Source organism: Periplaneta americana, chromosome 17 (assembly GCF_040183065.1).
Source record: "Periplaneta americana isolate PAMFEO1 chromosome 17, P.americana_PAMFEO1_priV1, whole genome shotgun sequence".
Lineage (NCBI taxonomy): Eukaryota > Metazoa > Arthropoda > Insecta > Blattodea > Blattidae > Periplaneta > Periplaneta americana.
The window spans coordinates 15005361-15017591 of NC_091133.1; the positions used below are offsets into that span (position 1 = coordinate 15005361).

General features: G+C 35.7%; 1 protein-coding gene across 7 annotated transcripts in view; it reads left to right on the plus strand.

Moving 5' to 3' along the window:
- Positions 1-12231, plus strand: part of LOC138692862 (zinc finger protein 708-like) — a 140968-nt gene that overhangs the window by 80047 nt on the left and 48690 nt on the right. For all 7 annotated transcript variants that reach the window (XM_069816159.1, XM_069816158.1, XM_069816161.1 and 4 more), the window contains one exon: positions 8687-8769. In XM_069816159.1, coding sequence (XP_069672260.1) covers positions 8687-8769 — 83 coding nt within the window. The remainder of the gene's footprint in view (positions 1-8686; positions 8770-12231) is intronic.

Genomic DNA, 12231 nt, shown 5'->3' on the forward strand with positions numbered 1-12231 from the left:
CCGTTCATATATTTTGGTGAAACTAACACTACTGAAATAGAATAGTAAATCAATTAATATTTTATTGTATTATAATATTTTATTTCTTCTAATTGTGTAATAGTCAATTAAATCCTACTGGAGTTTTGATTTTCTCTAGATAAGTTAAAACCTCTAGTCAGATTACTGTTGACTATTTCGTTTATATTATGTCATTCCATTCTCGACCAATGAAGTGTAATGAAATTTTGAATTCCATCCAATCAGTCAGACATCGCGATAATTTTTGCAGCTAGATTTATCGCTAACAATTTATCGCATGGTCGTTCTTTTGTTTAGTCAGTGCCGCCAACTGTTTTCCTGTAAATTGATGAGCATGAATCCATTAATATGCATCTACACAGTTAAACTTTTCTTTCAGCTTTAAGCATTCAAGCAATGACTGCAATATTGATATTTAATATTTATTAATATATTTACACAGTGAAGACGACCTTCAAAACGGCTCACCATGTAGACACAATATCTTCATGCATCTTGATTGAACGTACATTTTAAACTTGATTCTTTCAATATTCTTCCCAGATTGCATGCATATGCGCATGGAAAATTGAACCGTGCAGTTTTAGTTCCTTTACACACTACAGCGAGAACATGTTTGTTGAACTATGGAAAATGCTTTCCTGTAGCATGGAGTAACTGTCGAAATAAGACATAGTTGACATTTGTCCCGCTCCCACAGGTAACCTAATCTTATTTAGCTTATCAAATTTGTATTACGTGAATGAAATTAAACAATTAATAGAAAGTCAGATGTTCACATTTATGTAACATCAGCGCATATCAAACCCAAAGACCTTGTATAGTATTATATACAAGGTCTTTGATCAAACTGCCTTCCGTATGGCGTAATAAAATTTGTGTTTTTAAGTACCTGTACAGAGATGGTGTAGCAACATATGTCTCGCTATAGTGTAAGTACATAAGCATTGCTAGCTGTTTCCACACATATTACATAGTTCCATGATTATCGGTGTAGTGTATAATGTAACGAAGTACTAAATAAAGTGCGAAATCTTACTTCCACATCTATATCTTCATCTTCATCTTCATCTTCTAAGTCCATTGTAGGCTATCTGAAGAAAATTACACTCCTTCGTTCAGATTTGATAACTGCGTTTTACAGCAATTCATTTAATTAATGTATTAATCAGGTTACTTGCAATTATATTATAAAATGTTTAAATTAAATTATGATGTCAGCAGATAATGCAAATGTATTTCTTTTATAATAAGAGAAAAGCGCAGTACATGTAATTAACATTGTTAAACCTGTATTTCGCTTTTCGCAATTGGCATTACTGAATAACATCCAATTTCTTTATTCCAGTTATCAGTATTCATCTATTTCAATTTTTCAGTGCCTGAATAGGTGAAGTATTCGTAAATATACAATTATTAACATTTTTTTAGCGAATTTTAGGTATATATTATTTACATTTCTATTTCATTCACGAAATAGTCCTAATAAATGTCACTTGAGGTCTGAGATTTGCCAGATAAATCCACTCGCTTTGCTCGTGAAATTATCGGGAAATCTCAGACCTCTCATGACATTGCTATAGTTAACATCTTTTAATGGTGTAGTTAAACATATTTTTAAAAACTATAAATCAGATATAAATGCAGATGGTTTTATTAACAGACAGGAGTGTTGTACAGGAGAAGGGTTGTGCTATTTACTATACATTCCAGGCGATTTCGTCACTTGTTACTTGTGTAAATGGTGTTTATAAAAGCTTATTATGGTAAATTTGTAATGTAAAAAATTATGACTAATGGAGATTCGAATCTACTACAACCTATGCTATCTGGTTTAGACCCAAGTGTAAGGCACCAATTGCTAAATGACTCATACTTCAGTCTGGCGCATTACATAGCTTTCTCGTTCATCTTTGTTTCGATAAATTTTGTACTCCGTTTCGATAAATTTAGTATTTGTCAACTTTATTGTCATTTCACTCTTCAGAAGCCCTAATGCAGCTAGAATGAACCCTTCGTTTTTTATAACATTTTTAGAGCAAAAGACAGCACATTTACATGGTTTAATTGTGTTATCTTGTGAAGTGGAGCTTCAAGGAGATGGGCATGCACACTGTTCTGTTTCTGGAACTTCTACATTTGTCGCCGGCCCATTCTTTTTGAATCTTATTGTACGTTTTGATAATTTTTGCCGTGTCTCCTTTCAATTAAGTATGCAATGGGGGTCACTCTCAGTTAATCCCATAGTTGGCTTGCATCTTGTTCATGAAATAAAATTAATTGCATTTCTTTTAATTTTTTTAAATTACTTTATAAACCATCCTCCACATATTTAATGTCTGTTTCTTGGGACCAGTTGTTTGTAACTATGCATTAATATCACAAATCACAAAGACTACTTCAGAGTTCCTTTTCCATCCTCTTCCATTCTGCAGTAACATCCTCACACTGATTGTTACTTGGGGACAATGTATTAATTCTGGACTCGCGTCCAACCCCTTCAATAAACCAATGCAGTGTTTTGTGAACAATAAAATCGTTTTAGACGAGGATTTCATACAAATTATTTCACTACTAATTCTGAAGTATGTATATGTACATTTGATAATAGTGTGAAGAGACATTTAAAATAGTCACTGGTGTTTCGTGAACAGCTACATATAATGTATTACATAGTTATTATGAGTTGTGTGTTGCAAGAAAAAATGAATTAGATCTGCACAAGACAGAAATTAAAACAGAAAGTATGGACTACAGCTGTGATCGGAAATCAGAGATAACATTTCATGAAACTCCTGTGTCAATTGATTTTCAAATATGAAGAGTGAAGTTGAGGTGAGTGTAATTTGTGAAGAATGTTGGTCGGTACTTCTCAGTATGTTATATACCACTGATGTCACTGCTCATTCAGGAGACCAGGAGTTACAATTGTTGCTCCTGTGCTATCCATTTCTTCTTTCTGCAATTCTTCGTGAATTTTCTCCACCCAATATTTCTGGTAGAGACTGCGATATTGAACGTCCACTATCATATTCATTTTAATTCTATAATCACCACTGAAAATTTTTACCAGGTCCACTTCTAATTAATTGATCAGTCCAGTATGGCACGAGGGGGGGGGGGGTTGAATCTCAATTACTCTTATGGGAGTTGAGTAAGCTTGTGTTTTGTGACTGGTGTAGGAAATACAGTTAATTATGTGTCTTGTAATTTGTTTTTTTAAATTCTTTTGATAGCTAAAGTCTACATGATTGCTCTCTATTTCTTGGAACAAATTGCTCGTAAATATACATGAACTTCACAATTCACGAAGAAATTTTGAGAGTTGTGTTGCCGTCCTCCACTCTGCAGTAGCTACCTCACTCTGACTGTTACATGTAGAGGAAGAATTTTTCATGTCATCAAGTCAGAACTCCTGCAGTAAACTAAAAGACTGGATTGGGAACAATAATATCAAACCAGACTTTGGAAAAGTAAAAGCTAACAGGCCATAAGTGAAGTAACTGTATATAATAGTAGGTGGGAGAGTTCCCCAGATTAATTCACACGTGAGATATTTTCTTCCATTGTTGTTTACACCAAGCAAATTATTTTCCCTCGGTTTTGAAATTTTTTAGAGTTTTACAAACCTTCATTCCTCTAGTTTAGTTATATGCCTGTTATAAATCTAGAAAAATTTGAAGTTGTTTCGAACGTCCAGTATCAGTTTTACTATAAAAATTTGATCAGTTGTCAACTTGGTTTTTCTCAATTTTACTCACCTATGGCCATTCCAGTGCCATTGTTATTTATTCTTCCAATTAAATTATAGTTTATGCAATTCATATTCAAAACAATGTTTATTACAAAATGCAATATTATTTTGTCTTTGTCAGCTATCCAATCAATTTGTCAGACTTTCCGGCCTGGTTCAATGGAAATAAAAGACTGCCAAGATATGCTAAAAGAACTTGCAGCAAACAATAAAACAGTTGCTCTACAGTGGATACGTGATGACTGCTCAAGGAGACTCGTTGGCTAAGAAGGGAGTTCGGTTCCCACTAACCTACTCAAAACTAGTGTCATTGCAGTCTGTGAAAATAGCTGTAAAAGGGCAATTCAAGACGCAACATCTGCAAGACCTAGCCTCAAGAACATCTGAGAAGCACTGGAGAGAGTCAATTCTGAAAATACCAATTCAGCCAAGAAAAAGTGGAGTCTCACTCTTTCGTCTAGCAACAGGAACAGGGCATGATTTACTGGCGAAACACTTCTTTAGTTTTGGGATAATGGAGACACCATCCGCAAATTGTTAACTCTAATACAGAGATGGACCGACTGTAATGAGTTTTATAGTTAAATCGACCATATACATAATGATCGATTCTTCTGTTTTGTTTTGTTTATGTATCCAAGGTATTTGTTTTATGTAATCTAGTACCTAGATTTATATGTCGAATAAATTGTAATAAAATACAGATGTACTGGGTAATTATAAGAAACAATATTGTACTGATTAAGTTCTATTAAGATGTGTACTTCAACGAATTCAATAAGTAAAAAGGGGAAGAAGAACATGGAGAAATTTTTTTTATTCAGAACGATTAGATTTGGACCCTGCATCGCAATCGTCATCTCAGGAATGGGAGTACTGGAAGAATACTATTACTACCGGTAATTTCTTGGCAGCCAATGCAGGAGAACAACTTACAGAAGAGCTAAAACTTCAGCTGTTAATAAATCACATATCTCCTAAAGTTTATTCATTTATAAGAGATTGTGACAACTATACGGCAGCTATAGTTTACCTTGAATCTATGTTTGTAAAATCCAAGAATGAAATTTTTACAAGACACCGTCTAGCTACAAGACGACAACAGCAACACGAAACTGTAGATGAATATCTGCAAGCATTTAAACTACTAGGGAAGGACTGCAATTTTCGAGCAGTTTCAGCAGAAGAAAACGCAAATGAATGCATCCACGATGATTTTATTACTGTATCATGTCTGATTAGACAACGTCTTTTAGAAAATATTACATTAAAATTAGATAGAGCATTTTCCCAAGCACGAGCCTTGGAGATGGCTTTCAGACAATCAGAAGACTATGGGTATAATTATGTGTCATCAGGCAGGGCAGCATCAGGTAATGTACAAGAGATAAATAAGAAATCTAATGAATCACATCATCCTGATAGTGTACTAGCCATTGCGCAAAAACAATTTAACAAGTGTTTCTTCTGTGGTTTCAATTGTCATATGAGAAGTAATTGTCCCGCTTTAAATGCTATTTGTAATACTTCCAAGAAGAAAGGACACTTTGCTAAGGTATGCCAATCTAAAAAGGAAATTTTATGATGCTGTAACAGCTGCAACAGACGGAAATAATAAACTTTCAGATGCTTGCATTAGTTTGAGTCATACTCTCTGTGGGGCTTCAACTACTCTTTTTAAATAAATCTGTCTTACTAGTTAAAATTAATGGAGTGCAAGCTAAAGCTGTCATTGATACAGGAAGTACCACGAGCTTCATTAACAGTTCCTTAGTAAACAGGCATAATTTTGAAACGACACCTGCTAATGTGCAGATTGCAATGACATCTCATTTCTCATGTGAGAGGTAGCTGTAATGCTACTAAAGACCTGGATGATCACATTTATCGAGATGTCGTGCTATTAATTATGGATGACTTGTGTGCTGATATAGTACTTGGGCATGATATACTCAAACTCCATTCTTTATTGAAATTGCTTTTGGGGGACCTCGTGAACCCCTTTATGTTTGTGGGCTTGCTACTGCTTTCATATCGCCTGTGTCATTATTTTCTAATCTCTCTCAGGATTGTCATCCTATTGCTATAAAGTCTCGTAAACATTCACGAGAAGACAACAAATTGATAAAATCTGAAATCTCCCAAACTTTTAAGTGAAGGCATAATTGAATAGAGTACATCGCCGTGGAGGGCACTAGTTTTGTTACTTCGAGTACTAATCATAGGATGCGAATGGTTGTTGACTATTCACAAACCATAAATAAATTTACACTACTTGATGCGTATCCTCTTCCTAGTATTGAAAGCATTGTTTCAGAAGTAGGTAAATATCAATATTTTATTACTGTCGATTTAAAGAGTGCATATCATCAGATACCCATTGTTGAACATGAGCGATCTTATACAGCTTTTGAAGCCTGTGGACAACTTTATCAATTTCTGCGAATTCCATTTGGTGTTACGCATGGCGTGGCATTTTTCCAGAGAGTGATTAATTCAATTATCAGTAATGAAGAACTAAGTAGAGTATATGCTTACTTAGACGATATTACTGTGTGTGGTAGTAGTCAACTAGATCACGATAAAAACTTGAGAAAGTTTCTTGAAGCTGTAAAGAAATATGGCCTTACTCTCAATGAAAGCAAATGTAAATTCTCTATATATCCATTAACCTCCTATGTTATCAAATTATAAACAACACCATGAAACCTGATCCTGATCGTATTTGCCCTTTATTGGATCTACCTATTCCTAAAGATGAACAATCACTAAAAAGAGCAATTGGGATCTTTTCACACTATGCTAAATGGATACGAAGTTTTCCTGATAAAATATTACGACTCTTAATACAATGCAGAGAATTTCCTATTGCTATTCATGTTTGTACTGCCTTCAAGGAAATAAAATCTGATATTGCCAAGTCAGTTGTAGTCTCTGTAGAGGAAGGAGTTCCATTCTTGGTTGAGACTGATGCTTCTGATTTTGCTATAGCTGCAACTTTGTCCCAGTCTGGAAGGCCAGTAGTATTCTTTTCTAGAACCCTTTCTGAAAGTGAACGTCGGCATTCTGCTTTAGAGAAAGAGGCTTACGCTATTGTTGAATCACTGCGAAAATGGAAGCATTACTTAATAGGACGCCCATTTTCGCTGTTAACTGATCAAAAATCAGTATCTTTCATGTTTATTTGTACTAAACATGGAAAAATAAAAAAAATGAGAAGATTGAACACTGGAGATTAAAGTTATCATGTTACAAATTTGATATTGTCTATCGTCCTGGAAAGGATAACACAGTAGCTGATACATTATCCAGAGTCTGCTCATCCTCATCTGCTAGACTTCTTACTATTTATCAGCCTGGTGTAGTGCGAATGGCACATTTTATTCATTGTGGTAGTTTCCCGTATTCCTTAGAAGTTGTCAAGAAGATGACTGCATCATGTCCGGTGTGTGCAGAAATTAACCCTCATTTCTGCAAGGGAGAAAATCGTCTAATTAAAGCAACATCACCTTTCGAGCGTCTGAATATAGATTTTAAAGGGCCAATACCTTAAAAAATTAGCATTGTATACTTACAATTGTCGACGAATATTCCAGATTTCCATTTGCATTTCCTTGCAGTGATGTTTCAACTTTGACGGTCATAAGCAGATTATCAACTTTATTCTCAATTTTTGGGAGTCCGTCATTTATCCATTCTGACAGAGGCTCTGCTTTTATGTCGCAGCAACTCAAACAGTATCTTTGTTCACAAGGAATAGCAACTAGCTGCACTACAGCATATAATCCCCAAGGGAACAGACAAATTGAGAGATATAACGGAATAATTTGGAAGACTATAGAACTGACCTTAAAATCTCGAGATCTTCCAGTTATACAATGGGAGACTGTTCTTCAGGAATCCTTGAATGCTATTCGATCTCTGTTATGTACAGCAACTAACATAACACCACATGAACATGTGTTCTCACACTCTAGACACTCTGTGAATGGATCTATGCTACTGACATGGTTGACAACACCGGGAACTATATTCATGAGAAGAAATGTTCGTGCAAGTTCGATCCATTAGTTGAAGAAGTTAAGTTGATAGAGGCAAACCCTACCTATTCTTATGTCCGAACATCTAATGGAAGGGAGATGACTGTATCGAATGAACAACTTCCTCTGAAGGAACAGATGTCTGTTTTTGAGGAATGGGATGAAATTAAAATGGAAGATTTCGAAAATGATGACAACCAGAATACAGCTATTTCTAAACCTTCACAAAGCCCGAGAACAACAGAAAGGGATGCTTCCAATTTGAATGACTCTTATGGAAGAAATGGCGAGACTAAATCAAACGAGAACAATATACTGGTATCTCATTATTCTGGCAGAGTAGTGAAACCCCCGAGTCACTAACAGGACTATATTCAATACTGATCTGGGGGAGAATATAATGAATTTTATAGTTAAATGGACCATATACATAATGATCGATTCTTCTGTTTTGTTTATGTAACCTAGTAGCTAGATTTAAATGTCGAATAAAGCCAACTATGGTTCTATAAATTGCAAATTTATTACACCGACATCACCTTTTAATATGTCCTACAGTCACTCACGGAAGTAAAACGCTATTGGAAAGCCAGAAAGAGAATGTTTTTTTCTATAAAATTATTTCTTTAATGTTTGTTCACTTGTTGTTTTCTTTGGAGATTGATGAATCTATAAGCAATTTATCAGGCATTAGATAAATAAATATTTTGTCTTTTTATTTTTTTAATCATTTGCATTTTTCACCGACAATATTTGCAATTTTTACTGGATTAAGTGGGACTAAAAATCAAGTCTACAGCATTTAAACTGTTGTGGATTCATTCTTGAACTATAATCGTCATGTAGCGTAATTTTACATGATCTTTTGCAGGAAGAGGCTTGCGAGTTAAATAAAGTGGAGGAGAAGTTCGTACTGGAAGTAACAACAGAAGAGGATGAAGTCTTTACAGAAGGGTGAGTGAAGAGTGTGAACCTTTACTTCATTGTTGGTCTCATTATTTTATTGAAATAATAATGAGGATGAATAAAAATTTGTAATTAATTTCAACATGATTGTTGTTCAAATGAAAGAAAATTCTGAATTTTTATGTCTGGCTGTAAATCTGTCTATGTCTGTCTATATATCTGTCTCCCTCTCTTTTTCTATCTCTTCATCTGTCTCTTTCTGTTTGTACATCTATTCGTTTATCTGTCTCTGTGTGTGCTTCTCTGTGTGTCTCCAGCCTTCCTCCATCCACACATACGTCCATCAACCTAGGCATCCATCAATCTGAATATTTAGGTTCACATATGTAAACGATTTGCTATCATTTTCCCATTTGCAATCTCCAAGTCTTAAAAGTGAATGACAATAATGTAATACCTTCATATCTTCACTTGAGTGTTTCATTATTTTTGCATCAATATGTAATGATTCAGTCACTGGAGCAGGCAGCACTTGTCAACTACACACATCAAAATTGTCTATGAAACAGATAATTTTATGAATAATATTCTTTCCAAACCCAAATATGTACTAAGCATTGAGCACACATAAATGAATTATTCATTTATCTATGCACCAGACACCATAGCAACTAGTGCTTTTTATTTTACAATTCATTTTTGTCTTCAGATAAATCTAATTCAATAAGATAAATACTTTAAGTTCATTCCATATGATTTATCTATTTTGCAAATTTTTATTTGCTATGACATCTTAAGTAGAATATTAACGTTTTTGCCTGTTTGGCATCATCAGATATTGTTAAAAGGACGAAATCTAAAACTTAAACCATTAGACTGTACATAGTAAATATGCATGACAAGGTTAGTTCATTTTTCATGAGTTTTATGTAACTAGATCTTGTTCATATCTAGTCTTTTGGGTGAAGCTTCCTGTAAAGCAGATTTGAATAATTTCAAGGGAAAAATTGTTCCGGGGCCGGGTATCGATCCTGGGATCTCTGGTTGAACGTACCAGCGCTCTCCCAACTGAGCTACCCGGGAACTCCACCCGACACTGTCTCAACCTTTGCCTTTATATCCACACAACTCGCGTGGGCTGACAAAATGCCAGAGACCCACATCGAGTGCACACAAACTCTGTGTGACTTGGAATTGTGGTTTTCTGTTAACGTACACAGTGACGTATATATTATGCAAATCTAGTCTTTCAGGTGAAGCTTCCAGTAAAGCAGATATATATATATATATATATATTATTTAGATCTTGTTGATGGAAAAGGTTTAATTTTGAATTGACTTACCAGGAAATATGAATTTTTTAAATTTGGAAGTTATGGATATGACTTTTGATACATATACTTCATGTTACAATATTTTGTTGGAGAAACACTTGTTATAAAATAATTAAAATGATAGCTAAGAACTTTACATATTATACTTTGTGTTAAGTTATAACAGAGCACATGATATCAGCAAAGATTATTGATAGAAAAAATTCGATTATTGAATTCATAGTTAATTTACCAGAGAATAATTATGAATTGGAATAGTGATATATATCATTCATAATACATTGTTTTGTTGGAGTATCATTTGTTATACTAGGCGCATCCAGAAAATAAGTTTCCTGATTTTTTCCCCCTTGAAAGTAAACGTAATTAGCCGTGTCAATTGCGCATGCGTAACAGATCTATGACGTAAAAATCATATACCAGCTGGACAGGTCCCGCCTGGTGCCAGTAGCATGGCAGCAGTGGTCCGAAATGGAAGCTCTTAATCCTTCTCCTGCCGCCTGCGAGGTTCGATCGGTGATAAAGTTCTTTAATGCACAAAGCATTGCGCCAATTGAAATTCATTGGCAGCTCTATGGGGCGAACATCATGAGTAAACAGATGGTGCGTCGCTGGTGTAGGCAGTTTTCCGAAGGTCGTCAAAGTGTCCATGAAGAAGACCCTCATCAATGATGATCGTGTTGAGCTGGTGTGGCAGTGCATTATGGAGAACCGTCGCTTCATGGTTACGGAGCTGAGCAGCCATTTTCCGCAGATATCGCGATCCTTGTTGCATGAGATTGTCACTAAGCACCTGCTGTTCAAAAAAGTGTGTGCCAGGTGGGTGCCGAAAAACCTGACACCCGAACACAAAATGCAACGTTTAGGAGCAGCATTGACATTTCTGCAATGGTATCACGATGACGGCGACGAGTTCCTCGACAGGATCGTCACGGGCGATGAGACTTGGATTTCGCACTTCATCCCGGAAACCAAGCAGCACTCAATGCATTGGCGGCATAGTGGATCTCTGGTCAGGACGAAATTCAAACAGACGCTGTCGGTACAGAAAGTGATGTGGATGGTGTTCTGGGACAGGAAGGGCATTCTGCTCATTGACTTCCTTCCAAGAGGTGAAACAGTGAACGCTGACCATTACTGTGAAACACTGCGAAAATTGCGACGTGCCATTCAAAACAAGAGGTGTGGAATGCTTACTACAGGTGTTGTGCTCCTCCATAACAATGCTCGTCCACATACGGCTCGGTGCACAGCAGCTGTTTTGACGAAATTTGGCTGGGAGTTATATGATCATCCACCCTACAGTCCTGATCTTGTTCCCAGCGATTTTCACGTTTTCTTGCACCTCAAGAAATTCCTGTCCTCTGGTGAGCATTTTGGCAACGACGAAGAGCTGAAGACGTCTGTCACAAGCTGGTTCCATTCACAGGTGGCAGAGTTCTACGACAGAGGGATACAAAAGTTGATCTCACGATACGACAAGTGTCTCAATTCTGATGGTGGCTATGTTGAAAAATAGCTGAAGCATTACTGTACCTGTTGCCAATAAAGGTTTTCCTGAAATTGTGTGTTCTTTTATTTTAAAAACTAGGGAAACTTACTTTCTAGATGCGCCTCGTAAAATAAATAATTAAATAGATAGATTTTGATAAAATCTTTTTTATGTGTTATCTTTGTGTGTAAATTATAATACTCATACTTATGATGTAATCATTGGTGGTTGTTTAGCAATGCATTTGGATCTTCTTCGGTATTCAATAATCAAGTTCTTGAATTTATTAGTTGCATGTAAAAATGAGTACTGCATTCATATTGATTGTGTTGCATATGACATTTATATTTGAAACATAGGCTTGTAGATTTTTAAGGGGGGGGAGGGGTTGTTAAAATGTATTTCGAAAAAACCTGTGTAAATGGTTGTGCCGAGGGGAATGGGTTTTGTATATGTATGTCTCTGCGTATGTGTGGGTGTCCTTGTTGGTGGTTTAATGAGGACACCCATATATACGCTGAGGCATACATATACAAAACTCAATTTCCATTCCACTCGGCACAACTATTTACACAGGTTTTTTCGAAATACATTTTAACACCCCCCCCCTCAAAAATCTACAAGCCTGTGTTTCAAATATAAATGGCATATGCAACACGATCAATATGAATGCAGTACTTATTT